This window comes from Galeopterus variegatus, unplaced genomic scaffold, assembly GCF_000696425.1.
Source record: "Galeopterus variegatus unplaced genomic scaffold, G_variegatus-3.0.2 Scaffold17685, whole genome shotgun sequence".
NCBI lineage: Eukaryota > Metazoa > Chordata > Mammalia > Dermoptera > Cynocephalidae > Galeopterus > Galeopterus variegatus.
Window position 1 is genome coordinate 1 of NW_007743796.1, and position 16,736 is coordinate 16,736.

At 35.4% G+C, this 16,736-nt stretch overlaps 1 protein-coding gene across 1 annotated transcript in view; it reads right to left on the bottom strand.

Moving 5' to 3' along the window:
• Nucleotides 1-182: 182 nt before the first annotated feature.
• Nucleotides 183-16,736, bottom strand: part of LOC103582741 (anoctamin-5-like) — a gene marked incomplete at both ends in the record, with an annotated part of 17,438 nt that continues 884 nt past the window's right edge. Inside the window, 3 exons of the mRNA XM_008564258.1 lie at nucleotides 183-623; nucleotides 1,710-1,778; nucleotides 8,413-8,526. Coding sequence (XP_008562480.1) covers nucleotides 183-623; nucleotides 1,710-1,778; nucleotides 8,413-8,526 — 624 coding nt within the window. The remainder of the gene's footprint in view (nucleotides 624-1,709; nucleotides 1,779-8,412; nucleotides 8,527-16,736) is intronic.

A 16,736-nucleotide genomic window follows, 5' to 3' on the forward strand; every position in this document is an offset into this window, starting at 1 on the left:
TCCGAACCCTCGGGCAGGAGCGCCGCCGTGCTTCCCAAGTGGCGCACTATCCAGTGCGCCACCGGGCCGGCCCCTCAATTGCTTTTTTTGAAGTGTCACATAATGCCTCTTTACTGTATACACACTGTCAACCTTTAATTTCTAAACAACGGTTTGAGAGGTAGAGAGATTAACAAGTTTACGTGGTCCAGACTTTCAAACATCCCAATCCCACCAAATGCTCCTGTTCTACACAGAAACCCCTTGCAGACATAGTATTTCACATGCACATGTATGAAAGCATCACAGGCACACATCCTGTACTTGAAGGGATGTGCCCAAAGGTCTTCTCTACCTACAATTCTGTTTCTTGTTGAAGATGGAAAGAAGGTTGCTGGATCTTCAATGAGGAAGAGCTCCTGCCGATGTCTGCTGAATTGGGCAGTGAAATATTCAGGATGAGGATATTTCACTTTCACTGGAAGCTTCACAGGCCCACGGATGGAGCTTAAGTGAGTGTTCTCAGGTTGGGGAGCTTCACTCTGCTTAATAGGCATTTTGATTCCCAACACTTCAGCATATGTAACTAATACCTCCCAAGGGGCATGAATCTTGACAAAATAAGTTCTTCCATCTTCAGAGTCCTGCATAAGCAACAGGCAAAATAACAGAAAGCTTACTGATCTGTTTGTTACTGAGCTGATTAATGAAAAGAAACAAAATTTTATAAAATCTCAAAGATGTCACAGTATTTTCAATTAATTTAAATTTTTTAGCAAAACTTTTAGAAAACCAGTTCTCAAAACAGATATATTTTATACTTACATGTCCACACTCACATATATATGTATATATATGTATACAAAATATATGTGTGTGTGACAGAAAGGAAGAGAGACAGAGATATACAGACAGAGAAAGAAAATACTTTTATAAATATATTTCAGGGTCAACGTATACTCAGCCCTAAATTCACAGCTACATATGTGGCTCTTGGCAATCAGTTAAGCTTTCAGTGACTAGCTATGAGCTCAAAACTTTGCTTAGGTTATATGAGGAATATACACAAACTATAAAATATACTCATTCTTCTTACCCAGACTTTATGTACAACCTACACAAAGAGAAAGAACTTTAGGTAATAAGGGTTCATTACATAGGAAAATAAGTTATAGATTGTGTGATATAGTGCACATTTATTAGCTCAGTAAAAATGGAGAAATAAGAACTAGAAAGCATTAAAACTAGAGAGTATTAGAAGTTTCATAAACAGGGTGGGATCTTTTATAAGTCTTTAAAAACAATTTTGAAGGGAATTCTGGAAAAACAGAATTGAAAGGGAGTTAGAAACAAGTTGGCATATTCATGAGTGTCTTGGCTTAAATCACAGTTTATGCTGCAACATAGTAAAGTTAACTGTTTAGGGTACCAGTTCATAGGCAGCCTTCAAAATGAGACAGTTATGAAAAAAAAGACCATGTCTTCACTTTATTTGCACCATGAATAGAAACTATGTATGTCCATTTTTAAAGTGTTCCACTGATCATCTCATATTCAGGGCACTGATCTGCTTACCTGTAAGACCACAGGCTCTGCCATCCCAGTGAACATACCTGTATCCCAAAGAGCTATTATACTGCCCACAAACACAAAGTCTCTCCAGTCAAAGACCAGAAAAAGAAAAAAATAACACTTATAAGATTCTGATATAAATTAACAACTACATTTACCCTTTTGTCTTCAATTTCCAACTCAAGACCTGTTTTCCTGAGATTTTGTTCAAATTCTTTTCTTCTTTCCTATGACAAAACAAATTAATAGAATTAGGCAGAACACTTTTATTTTGCTCAGTGACAAACAGACTCAGCACACAATGGCTATGCTTCTGGGTTGTTCTCTGCCCCTCTCATGGTTGTATGTAAAAGTATTCTGTATATTACTCCTTTCTTATTGCCATGGTCTACTTTTCAACTGTACTATAGTTCATAGTAACTATAAAAATCCAATATATCTAGGAATAATCTCCAGGAAATATGCAGGACCTCTCTCTGAAGAAAAGCACAAAACTTCACTGAAAAACAAACTTAAAAAAAAAAAACAACTTTATAAACAGAAAGACATATCATAATCCTATTTGTGAAGACTCACTACAAAGATCAGTACTCTTCAAATGACATATATTTGATACAATTTTAAGTCAAAATATCATCATGGCACTTTAGTCTTCAAGGATAGAATGACTTCACTTAGAAAAACTAAAATTAAATTTAACTATAGATCATTACTGTGAATAATCATTATTTGTGTCTTTAAAACAATGCATTAATGGCCAAATATCTTTATGATTTAAGTGTGAAACATTTCAGAGTGACTGAAATTTTAAGAGGCTTCAATAGGACATTCTAGGACACTTATCTTCAAATGGGTATATGTATATCTACCTTAAGGTCTCTGAAAACTTAAAAGGAGCAAAAGGTAATTTTAGTATGTTCTTTTTCTCTACTTGGAATGTTTACAACATATGAAAACAGCCTGTGGTACTGGTGCAAGTCCTCCTTTTTTAGCAACCCTTTCGTAATTGCCCTTCTCCTGTGTTACTAAAGCAAGGCCAACTGTAAACTTCCAGGAAAGCAAAAAACAAGGGAAGACGGACATTCAAAATAGTGTTATCAATATTAAGAAATTGAATAACTTCTAATTATAGCAACACATGCTTTTGTAAATCAGATTGTTGTTGATTCTCTGAGTTCAATAAAATTGAAGCAGAGCTAATAGCCAGATGACAGACCATTGAACATTATTTAATGATAAATCACTTTGGAATTTTGGGATGTAATTAAGGAGTTCAAAAAAGATTATCACTGCTATAACAATACCCTATTCCAGTCTACTTCCTTATCTGAACAATCTTCCTTTATATTAACATACATAAAAACAAAAGAGGAATATAATTGAAACTGAACCATCTCATTCTAGAAACAATTCTTATTCATCTATAAATACAGAAAACAATTTTAAATCTCCTCTATCTCATTAGTCAATGCATTTATGATGAGTTTGCTTTTTATGTTTGATAATTCCTTGTCAAATATTGTAATATATTCATGTTTTAACAATTATGCATTTGTACAATTATAAAAATAATTCAATACTAAGGGAAAAGTTTCAGGCTTAGAGTATTATGCTTAAAGATAACAGAAATTTTTCAATCAATATACATATATTTGTTGTAGCAAAGTTATGACTGAATGAACAATAAAAGACTCTCAAGGATAAAACATTTATATTAGGAAATATTTCTATGGATAAAGTGGAATGAAAATTTTATTTTTATTTATTTATTTATTTATTTATTTTTTGATGCCAGAATTTTCTTTATTCTTTTTCTTACTAGTTTCATGGGCTGGGGGGAGTTTATTTTGTTATGGCTTGAAGTTCACTAGTCTTTTCTTCTATAATGTCTTGTCAGCTGGTTAATCTCATCCAGTCTATTTTTCTTTTTATTTTTTATTGAATCATAATTGATTATACATATTGTGGGGGTTCAACATTGAGATATATTGATCAAATCAATATTACTAGTATATATATATTGTTACAAATCATACTTATTCTTTATGCCCCTTGTCCAATCTCACCCCAATCTCCTCTCCTTCCCCCACCCCCCCCCAATTGCCCTAGATTTCTTCTCTCCTTCTACAAGAGTAATCGTCACTCTGTTGATTTTTTGCGTACATGATCTGTCCAATGCTGAGAGGTGTGCTCAGGTCCCCCAAAATTATCATAGAGCAGATGCTTCTTCTGTTACTCTGGAATGGGCTTTGTGGAGAGAGACACCCTCTTCTTTTCTTTGGTCTCTGCTGTTGACTCTCCTTGTGTCAATGCACTCCAGTAGCTGGCAGACCATCTGCATGTTGGTTGTGATATCTAGCTGCTTTCACAGCAGCTGTGGTTACTATGGTGGCTGTCGTGGGCCACCCACATGGAGGTGATGTTTTCGTCATGCTCCTTGGAGCTGGTGGTGTGCCTGGTTGTTGGAGGAGGGTCCGTTCCTCAGCTCCAAGCCTCAAGATCCCAGGTAGCCCCTGAGGCACTGGAGGTATGCCTGGTTGTGGGAGGGGACTCCATTCCCTGACACCATTCCTCAGGTCCCTGGGTGGGCTGAGGCGCTGACAGTGTGCCTATGCCGGAACTAATTTTTTGTCCTTTGCTTATTTCTAAAATGGTGGAACTTCCTGGGAGGACCAGTACTTGAGCTGTGTGGTTTAGCTAAATTGCTGCTTTGCTGCTGATTCCCTAGGGAAGGTGTTTTGTGCAGCTTAAGTTTTAATGGATGACTTTATAGGTACTTCCAGCTCTCCAGAGACCCGGTGCACCTGGGTTGTGTAGAAAGTCTGATCCGGGCCTGAGTCTTTTCATCAAACTGCACCCCATGCAATTCTATATTCCTGACCAGTCTCCTCTAAGTGGTCCTACACTGATAAGGGGGCAGATCAGCTGTCCTTGGTGTGCCCCTGTGTTCCTCCGTGGGCTCGTCTTCCCCATCACCCCTGCTGCAAACTATTCCCATGGGATGGCCCATGCACTGATCCCTTGCAATGACTCACCAGCCTCTGAGTGGCTCCTTTTTTTAAGTTGTTGTGGCTCCTTGCTCCTATGTGGGTCCATGGGAACCCTATTAGTGGTCTTGCTGGCCTGGGGGCTACCAAGGCCCTCCTATCCCCTGCCGCCTGCATGCAACTCCATCTGAAGAGCACAGCTGTGGCTTTTGCTGGCTCCTGCTCCATGCACTCACCAGCTCCAGCCTGAAAGCATCCCAGCACAAAATGGTCAGGGCGGTTTTTTCTTTCTCTCATCGTGGTTTCTCCCACCTTCATGCACTATATAGATCTCTCCTCCTCTTCCTCTGAGCTCTAGGAGTCCCAGCTTGGCTGTTGTTGCTTTTTTATAGTTATAAATTGGTCGATTTGTGGGAGAGAGTGATGCTGGGGACCGTCTATTCTGCCATCTTGACAGGAAGCCCCGTGGAATGAAAATTTTAGATGAAGGAGAAAAATAAATAATATAAAATTTCAACTGTTAAAGAAGGTTTTCCTCATATATTTTTTAAAAATGAATAACGGTGGCTGTCAAATTTCGATGGTATTTACTTTCTATGGATACCTGCTAAAAAGAAATTTATCTGGACCATTTATGATATATTACAAGTTAGATCCTTTGCAATTATCGAAATGCATGATGATTAATTATAGACGGGGAAGACTTGTAGATGGATCAGGCTTCTGGGGAAAGTTTAGGAGTTCATTCTGGACCTGTTGAGTCTGATGTCTGAGACTTCCAAACATAGATGCTGAATAGTCATTTAGTTATGTACGTTTGGATAAGCAGTATGGACTGAAAAGGTAAACTTTGGAATTAGCACATATGTGGTTTTAAAAATATGAGGGAGAATGATGTCATCAAAAAATAAATGTGGATTAAGAAAAGACCAGAATTAAGGACTGTGCCCTGAGGCATGATAATAATAAGAGATCTGGGAGAAAAAAAGATTGAGAAATAGCAAGTAGTGAAATAAGAGAAAAACTAAGAGAATGTGGAGTCCTCAAAGCCAAGTGAAGAACACATGCAACAGAGAAGGGAACGATCAACTGAGTGACAATATGTCAGAAACAATGAGAGCTGAGACTTGGGCACTGGCTTTTACAAGGAAATGAGCAGAGTGGTTGGGAGGGATGGAGCCCTGAAATGAATGGGTTTATAAAAGAATTGGGCAGAAAGTAATTTGAGAAATAGACAGTAGCTAGTAGGGAACTGGGGATCAAGAAAATGTTCTCATTCTTGCTTTCTTTTTTAATATGGAAAAATTAGCAGTATATATGTTTGTTGATGGAAATGGTCAAGTAAAGAACCCTACAAAATATAATTTAGGAGAGAGAGGAAAGTATTACACGAGCAATAACCCTAAGTAGGTATATAGAAAAGAGTTAATAAAGCAGCCATTATAAAGGTTGAGCCTGGTGTCTGGGACCTTGGTTTTCTGGAGGGTTCCCATCATTCCCAGAACTGATAAGAGTGGCTCATTTTGCCTATACTATTTATACAAACAGTGTAGTTTATGCTGAACAACTGTCTTCCTTCTGGAAGTGTGGGATTTTGGTGTATGCCACTCAGAAGATGACAAGGTGACCAGCCCCCAATAAAAGACTAGGGCACTGAGTCTCTAATGAGCTTGCCCAATAGACAACACTTCACATGTGTTTGTCATACATTGTTGCTAGAGAAATTAAGTGTATCCTGTGTGACTCCACTGGAAGAGGACTCTCGTAAGCTTGCTCCTGATTTACTCTGGACTTGCCTCATGAATCTTTTCCCTTTGCTGCTTTTGCTTTGTACTATTTCCATGTAATAAAACATAACCATGAGCATGACTATATGCTGAGTTCTGTACTTCTAATGAATCGCTAAACCTGCGGAGGATACTGGGAGAGGCAAGAAGAAATAAAATCCAGGTCACAAGTGGAAGATTTGGCTTTAGACAAAAGGATAAATAGTTCATCTATGGAAAGAGAAAGGAAGGTAGATTATTTAGGTTAAAATGCTCTTGGATGGACAGATGTGGTGATGAAATTTATATAATTTCTCCTCTTCAGTTTTCTCAGTGAAGAAGAAAAGTGTGGGCAACTTAGCTTGAAGATGAGGAAGAAGCACAGGAAGCATGAAGAGACAGAAGAAGTTATAAAACTGTTATCTAGAAGAGTGGGAGACAACAGAATAGGTAAGTAAAGTATGATCTCCAGACAGCATTAAGGACCCAGTTGAGGTCCACGGCACAAATACAAGGAAAAATTAGTCAGTGAGTTACATGTTTTTCTTCCCACATGGGTGCTGGCATGTAGTAGGTGAACAGTTGGGTTTAACTAAATTATTATTTTGCCCAGTAAGTACAACTGAGAGAGGGGCAAGGGATTTGATGGCTTCATGGTTATAATTGTGACCATGAAACTGAAGCTGGATAAATATAGGAAAGAGGGCTAAGAAGCACTAAAAAGGTGGTAAGACAATTGTATCTTATCTGGAACTAGCAGGATTCTGGACCTAGAAGGGTATGGGTCAGAAAGATTTGAGGGGTTGGTCAGACAGTTGGACACATAGAATGAGATCATAAATAGTTGTAGTTATTAGTAATGACAAGTTCCAGAGGAGCAAATGGCTGAGTTAGAGGCTAAGATCCTTGGAAAAGGTAGTTCAAAAGGAACAGAGAGGACAGAGTGCCAAAATAATCATTTATGTATGCATTGAGATTATCAGTGATTAAAAAAGGAGGATTGGTGGAGAGATTGACAGTGAGCCAGGACCTAGAATTGTTGAGAAATAAAAGGGAAGTTCCAGGAAGAAATAAATGACAGCAACAAGGCAGAGCAGTAATACACCTGACGAGATTTAAAGCTCATGTATTTTAGGGTCAAGGGAGGACAATCAACTAATGAACAAGATACAAAGAGGGCAAGCAGCATCAGCCTCATCTCCAGGGAAGGCTGTGTGAGGAAAAACCACCACTTGAGAGGACTGTTAGGGGAAGCAGCAAACCTCAATGAAGAGGCAAGTTTAAAGGGAACATACAGAGATGAAAATGATGATAGTCCATGAATTTCAGAGGCTTGGTGGAAGGGTTTCCAGAGAAAATGTGGAGGAAAGAGAAAGAACTGGATACGCACAGGGTCTTATGGGGATAACGTGTAGTTTTTCATTTTTATTTTGTATGACATTTGCTTTATAAGTATATATACACACATGTTTATATACATCTGGTTATACATATAGATAAATAGGTTAAATGTTTTTTCAAATATCGAATATTTATTGAGCATTCATTATGATCCAACCACCATTCTAGGCACTTGGATATACAGCAATGACCAAGATAAAGTCTTTGGCCTCATGAATTTAATTTATGGTGTTAGAGACAGTAAACAAATAAAAAAAGAATAAACAGTATAAGTAAAGAAAGTGGTGTGTTATATTGAAAATAAAGTAGGGTCAGGAATAGAGCACAATATAAAGGCTATTTAAGATAGGATGGATTAGTCATACATTTTCAAAACAAAACCTTGATACAAAGGCAAATATTATATTCAGACCCACACCTCAGACTTTGGAGGTCACATTTAAAATCTAAGCTGAAGTATATAAAAAAATAACTCAGTTACTTGGAAGAAGAAAAAGAAGTTAGTCTCTAAGATATCCAAAAACTAAAATTGACTTTACACACCCATTCTCAGACTGCCTATTTTGTATTTTCCTCACCCAATTTCAGCTTTCAGTAACATTTCAGAGACCTCTGACTTCTAAAACATAACTCAGTGCAGATATTCATGTCAAACTATAGAATGTGCTTCTCTTTATTATTCCTGTTTCTCTAAGATAAGTACTTACCGCCTTTATGTCCATGTCTTTCTTTATGTCATCAACATAGGAAAGTACAAAATCAATTTGCCTAATCCCATCTCGGAAGAAGATAGAATCTTTGCTTTGTTTATTTTTTTGAAACTGCAGGAGACATAAATAACACAATTTTAAATTATAGTTTTCTTCTCAAATGGCAAAAACATGAAAAGGATTATCTAAAATTTGGTTACCACCTATTTCTTTCTTCAGTCTTGAAATGATAGGTCAAGACAAATAACAAGAGTTTTTATCAATAGAAGATTATTCTTGTTTTATAAAGTGAAATTCCATATAGGGGTTCAAACAATAGTGACTCAGGGGTAAATTAAGCATATTCACTATATGCACACAAAACAAAATGTTTCAATTATACCAAAATAAAAAATGAATAGAGGTAAACATTGATCCCAAAATGTATATATTCACAGACAGACTTGTTATCTTCATTAAACGATATATCAGTTAGTCCACTAAATAAGTCATAGTTACATACTACTTTGGAGGTATAATTAATTACAGACCAATTAATGGAATCTCACTGTAAGAAAATAAACTTGATTAATGCTTATACAGTCGTCCCTCAGTATCCATGGGCGATTGGTTCCAAGACCCCCCAGCAGATACCAAAATCCACAGATGCTCAAGTCCCTAATATAAAATGGTGTAATTTTTGCATATAACCAATTCACATCCTCCTGTATACTTTAAATCATATCTAGATTACTTATAATACCTAATACAATGTATATTATGGAAATAGTTGTTATACTGCATCGTTTAGGGAATAATGACAATGAAAAAAGTCTGTAAATGTTCAGTACAGACACAATTTTTTCTGAATATTTTTGATCTGAGCTTGGTTGAGTTCATGGATGCAGAACCCATGGACACAGAGGGCCAACTGTACTATGTTTTCATAAAAGTGCCACTTTCTAACTCAACTTTTCAAGGATTAAAATAAAATCAAGGTGCAGTTAAAAATTAGAAAGCAGGAAGCTTGCTGGCTGGCCTTACTACAATTAAGCTCTCATGCAAATCTCTCTTCAACATGAATTTCCCAGGTGAGCCAAAATCAATGGTTTGTTTAAAGCTGTATGAATTATCTCCGTATAATAAAACTTACAAGTTCAACTACCACGTGTTGTATAGTGCCTTAAGTACTTCCCTTTCAAAACAGCGAAAACACCAGAGAACTTCAGAAATAAGGGATTTCATGTTTGACTGATTTGGCTTTCTTAATGGTTTATATATATTTAACTTGTAATAGTTCACATGTAATACTAAGAATTATGCAAGTGGATGATGTAGTGGATGACAATGAGACAATTTACTAATTGCTTTAGCTAATCCGCAAATGGGGAACCAGATGGTTTTGATTTTCACAACCACTATTAGTTTATGAGTTTCTTTTATGGCACTCTATGCCATTTTTCACCCAAGTCAGGTCAGACAGGTCTCTCAGAAAAGAAAATAAGACAACAATCTCATGTTTGATCTCTGGCTTATAAACAGAGTAACTATTTATATATGAGCATATAGCTTGATACGTCTCAGAAAACACTACCTCCCAATGCACAGAGAGAATGAGTGGAAAAATGAACAAATAGACAAAAAACATCTAGCAAGTCTAGAGATTAAGTATCAAAATACATTAACTCAAATGTTATGTCTGAGTTCTCCGCACCTCAGCCAAAGGACGCATAATCATCTCCCCTTTCCTAAAAGAAAAGAAAATAAACTGAGAAAACTCAAACTGCTATGATGGTATACCTTGGTTATAAACCACTAAAAAAAAAAAGGGCAAAGGAAAACAAAAGGAAGCAAAAAAATCATTGGCACTCTTGTAAAAAATCACAGCATTAGCATATCTTATGAAATTCACCAAAATTTGTAAAAGCCAACTGGAGTAGAAAAAATAAACACTAATAAGACTAAGTATAATCAAAGGACAAATTAGAGGTAAAAAAAACAATAGTCCTTTTGCTCTAAGTTTATGACAGTCTTTTTTTTAGAAAAAAAATAACTGATACATTTACAAGTGCTCTATTGTTTTTAAACAAGCTAAATTTAAGTCCACAAGAGTACTTTCTGTGACAGAAGATGTGCATAGAGAAATCAACAAAAATCACACTCAGAACATTTGACAATTAGGGAATAGACAAAGCAGCTAACAGTATAGTGATTCTAATTATTTTTCCTGAGTGCACAGACAAAAGGGGTATATTTACTTTCCTTCTCCTGAAATCCAAAGACTACCTAGAAAAACCCAAATTTCTATAGTTATATTGTGCCTTGACTGTAAACTGTAATATTATTTTTTTAAATATGAAAAAAAAATCACTGGCAGTCTTGTAAATCACCATGAGTACATTCATGTCTTAGGGCTGTTAACAAAAACTGGTTAAAGCTAACTGGGGCAGAAAAACACTGATAATTTTGTTAACATAACTGCATACTATTAAAACACATCATGCTTTTGTATTGCCCAAAACATGACATTAAGATCATATTTTGCAGTGTATGTGTCTGTTTATTTGTATTTATATTTGATTTGTTCCTAGAAATGCCTATTTAAAAATGAAGCAAACACCTGAATGGCTTCTCTTTGAATGATGTCGTTATTCTAAGGTTCATAAATCTGTATTCTTAATAGGGTTCATAGACCTCTGAAAATATGTAAACTATGAACACGTGTGCGTGTGTGTGTGTGTGTGCATTTATACATTCTTAGAAAGAGGCTCTATAGATTTTATCAGATCCAAAAAAGATTAAGAATCACCACTGAAACTTCAATTGCCTAGGGATTACGAATCTGTGACAATTCCCCCCAAATCAATAGTTTTCACTGGAAGAAAAAATGACCCATGCTATTACTACAGCCATCCAGAGCATAAGCAGCATTATTCAGCATTGGTTTTACCATAAGACGCCGTCTCAGGAACAAATTGTATCTCTTTGCAGGCTGTGAAGCAACCAATAGAGAGTTAGCAAATCCTGCCCAGGATTAAAGTAAAGATTCCAAATAACAGATATACAAACAAACAAACCCTCAGTATGACAACTCTATAAATGTGCATGTGTGTGTGATATTTAAAGCTGGAGGGTAGAGAAGTTAGCAAGAAGTTAAGAAGAAAAAAAAAACAGAAAGAAAACAATAAAAAAATAAAAGGAAAAAAAGAAGAGGCTTCAAAGTAAAATCTCCTAAATTCTTTATATAGTGACGTTAAGTAGTAAGTATTTGTGGAATTGGATTAAGAAAGAAAGGAGATAGAAAAAAAGAATAATGAAGGAAAACATGGAAATAACGAAAACACAAAGTAAAACAGATATTCTGTTAAGTTTGCCTACATATATCAGACAAAGAAAGCAAAATTACTATAATTATACTGGGATGATGTATGGTATAGAAAGTTTACCCAGGGTTCCTTTTTAAATATTTCATGACCTCTCCCAAAATACTGGAAAAAAGGAAATGTCATTCAATTATTTAAATACTAAGTTGTTGCCAATCTTCAATTACCATGGTCATTAGTTAAAATACCAAGGCAATTACCTAAAAATATCTAGGATAATCAATAATATTTTAAAGGAAACCAGACCACACACGATAATGAAAGGATTGTGCATATTTCATAGTGTAAAGAAAGGATAAATGATCTAATAAAATTATCATTAAGAGAGTTCAGTTCTTGTCATGCAAATTATACTTAAATTGTTCTCTTCCTAGACTTGGCTGAAGAGGCCTAAACAACTGATAAATATTAGAGTGAAAAATTACTGCTGTGTAAACTATTGAGGTTTCTATGTATACATAGAGGAGTTAGTATTGTTATTTAAAAACACAACAGGTACATAGAGGAGTCAGTATTGTTATTTTAAAAAGTACAACAGGTACAAGATGAATGTTAGTCATTGTTAAAAGTATATTTTATACTATATACTTCATGGCCTCACATTTTCACCTCAGCACTTTGATTTTCTTAGTATCTTTCATGAGATTCACAGTTTACTGTTCTTCTCAAATGGTTTCCCTAAATTCAGTACAGAATTGTTAAGGGAAATGAAAGAGTTCTACGCTAAGCTCTGCAGGGCTGCATTATGACTTTTATGGGCCCTGGATTAGCATTAACCCAAACATAAACCTAAACATAAAAGCTATCACTATAAAACTGAAGAAAATCTGTGAATCTCCCCTACTTAGTATTACTTAGTAATACCTACTTAGTGTAGGTAAATATTTCTTAGATAGAACACAAAAAGCATGGACCATAAAAGAAAAAAAAGACAAGAAATTGAACTTCAAAACATTTGAATTTGCTCGTCTTAAAACACTGTAAATGAAAAGACGAGTAAAGACTGGAAGAAAATGTTCACAATAAATACAGCTGACAAAGGTCTTGCATCCAGAATATATAAACAACTCTTGCAAGTCAATAAAATAATAATCAACCTCATTTTTAAAAATGCACAAAAGATTTGAACAGATAGTTCACAAAAGAAGATAATATGAATACCCAACATGCCCACAAAAATACAGGCAACATCATTATTCAACAGGGAAACAAGAACTGAAATCACAAATACCACTACCCATCTACCAGAATTACTAAAACTAAAAGCTGGCAATATCAAATGCTACAAATGGTACAACCACTTTTAAAAATACAGGAGTCCCTTGGTAACCACGGGGGATTGGTTCCAGGATCTCCTGCAGATACCAAAATCTGCTGCCCAATTCCCTGATATAATATAGCATGGTATTTGCATATAGCCTATGCACATCCGACTATACACTTTAAATCATTTCTAAATTACTTATAATACCTAATATAACATAAATACTATGTAAATAGTTGTTACTATAATGTTTAGGGAATAATGTCTGTACATGTTGACTACTGATGCATTTTTTTTTTCAAATATTTTTGATCCATGGTTGGTTGAATCCATGGATGCATGAAGCCATCTAAACCTACAGATATGAACGGCCAACAGTAGTTTCGTAGTTTCACATAAAGTTACACATACATGTTCCATATGACCAGAAATTCTACTCCTTGGAAATTACTTCCCCAAAATCAAAATATACATCTATACAAACGCTTCTTACATGAATGTTCAGTACAGCTTTATGCATAATGGTCCCCAAACTGAAAATAACTCAAATATCCATTAATGGATGAATGCATAAATAAATTTTGGTATATCCATACAATGGAATACTATTCAGCAATAAAACAAATAAACAACAACAAAAAAACTACAGACATTCAACAAGAACCAATTTTATCATTACCATTTGAAGTTTTGGATGAGTCTCAGAAACATTATGCTGAGCAGAACAAACCAAAAGCTAGAGAACAAATAATATGTAACTTGCAATTTACATACTACATTAGAGAAAAAAAAGCAAATCCATGGTTGCCTAGGAGAGGGTAGGGATGAAACAGCAAAAGGGAGCTTTTTGGGGTAATGGAAATCTTCCACCTTTTGATTGTTGTAGTTTGTTAAAACTCATCAAAGTATACACTTAGTATGGGTGCATTTTATTGCATGGAATGTATAACCAAAAACGATAATTTTTTTTTTTTTTTTGTCCTTTTTGAGACCGGCCGCACTGCGCTCAGCCAGTGAGCGCACCGGTCATCCTATATAGGATCCGAACCCGCGGCGGGAACGCTGCCACGCTCCCAGCGCCGCACCCTCCTGAGTGTGCCACGGGCTCGGCCCATAACGATAATTTTTTATGAAATTTTTGACTTGAGCAAATAGAAGAATGGGTTGTATATAGCTGAGATGTGGAAGACTTCAACAAAGCAGATTTTTGTAGGGGAATATCAAGAATTACATTTTAGACATATTAATCTTGAGATGTACTTTAGATATCCAAATGCATTACTGGGAGAGCACTTGGATACTTAAGGGTGAAGTTCAGGAAAGATGTCTACACTAGAAACTTAAATTGAGAGTTGATGGCATATCAATTGTATTTAAAGCCATAAAACTGGATGAAATCACTAGGAGAATGAATTAAGATGTCTGAACCCTGGAGTAATAATATCTAAATATATACATAGCTCTATTATAAATACTGTGCTTATTCATACTGATTGATTCTGGTGAATTTATTCAAATGTCCCTTCTGATTGGTTTGTGCCTATGCCATATCAGTTGTTAAATATTTGGAATATGATCCCTGATGTTATCAAAACCCACATTCCTTCAAAACCTGTTAATGGCATATCTATCATTATTAAAGTATGCCTCCAGTGTGCCTTTTCAATTCCCATTCTTCTCTCATTAAACTTACCAAATTATTAACAAATTATTCCTTCCAAACACACACGGTACACACTCTAAGACAGGTTATCTTAAGTACAATTGTCTCCTTCTTTCTATATTTCATTTAATAGTTTTTGTGACCCTTCTATACTGGCAAGTTAGGTAACAATTTAGATAGTCAATTAAATCCACTGTTGACTACTTAATTACAAGTAAAATATTAAATTATGTTAAATTGTCCATATGATGAAGTCCTATCATAATACTAGCAGAAACCACAGACTCCATTTTTTTTTCCAAAAAGCAAGTATGTCCGATGATATTCTGCTGGGTATCTTTGGTTTGTACCAGCAGATCCCCTCTCCAAACCTTTCCATCTTGCTTTCTGTCCTGTGAGGGTGACCAGTATACATATCAAAGAACACCCTTCATCTCTGGCTTCCCACAGATGATTGTAGGAAGGAAACAGACTGTCTTCCTTCCTAACATTGGATTCGGGAAGGCTGTATCCCTCCACTGAAGGTTACTGAACCTCTGAAGAATGTCTTAAGTATATGACTTTCTCCTTCGGGGTTCCAATAACTTCCGTTCTATGGATGACAATAAATTCATGGTTACTAGACCGACATATACTGGTATTCTCCTGCACCCTGTTTTTGTAAAAGTTTCTTTATTAAGCCCTCCTCAAATTATCCTGCTTTAAGTATGTCTAATAGGGCCCTGAATGATGTAGATTTTTAGTGATACTTCTATAATATTAAAAAAAAAAAAAGTCCCTGGAAAAAATGGCTGACTTTAGTACTGAGGCAAGAAATGTTCAAGATGAGCTTGAAGCAACTTATAGTATCAGAGAGGAAGAAAATGCTAAAAGCAAAACAAAAATAATAGGGGTATGTCTAAGGGATTCAGGAGTCAGTGGAAAAGCTCCCAATAGATAAAGCTAGAACAATCTGAGCAATAAAATAAATAAAGTAGTATTAGACTTATAACATAAGGTATAAAATAAATATCCCTAAGTCCATACTGATTAAAAAAAAAGAAAGGAAACAAAGAAGGAAGGAAGGAGAGAGAGAAAGAAGGAAAGACAAAGAAGGAAAGAGAGAAAGAGAGGGAGGAAGGAAGCAAAGAAGAAAAGAAAAGGAAGGAAAGAAGGAAAATAAAGGAAAGAAGGAAGGCAGTCTTCCCATATAGAAGAATTCCAAATAATTTATTCATCCTTACTGAGATAGAGCATAACTACAATCCTCAATTCCTTGAAGTTGATACGACAAGCAAACAGAAAGGACATTGTTGGGAGGGAGGGAGGAGAGGAAGGAGGGAGGGAGGTTTCAGTACTTGGGCCACAATAATCAACCACATTGTATATTGACAAAATAAAATAAAATTTGGAAGAAAAAAAAAAAGAGTGACACCAAAATTGTATAAGATTTAGGCTTCATTAGACCTTATTCAATATTTAGATCCCCATACCAGCCAATAGCCAAAAACAAACAAACAAACAAATAAATACATAAATAAAGAAATAGACCTGTCTCAATCTACGGTTTTCAACTTTGGAATCATACAAATGTTTTATACAATCAAAAAATAAATAAATAAAACCCCAAAAAATTTCAATTATTTTTATTTGATTGACCCCAATACTAAAGATTAGCACCCAAGTGAAAAGCAAACTATTATCTATGTTAAAATTATCAGTATGTATAACAACAATGTCAAGGGTTCAGATCCCCTAACTGGCCAGCTGCCAAAAAAATCAATAAATAGTCAGTATCAAAATTTAACTCTAGTTCCCCATCTTCCGAAACAGCATCTTTTATTTACTAAGGAACTAATAAAAATATTACATCCCTATAACACCAAGCTCAACAGTTCAGATTCCCAGGCCAAACGCAAATAATAAAAAAAAAAATGTCCCTTTATAAACCATTTAATTAATATTCAAATTTTTTAAATAAATAAATTATACTTCATTATTATTCTTAGGCATGTACTTCAAGATAAGAAGAGTGATGTAATGAAGAAAGAAT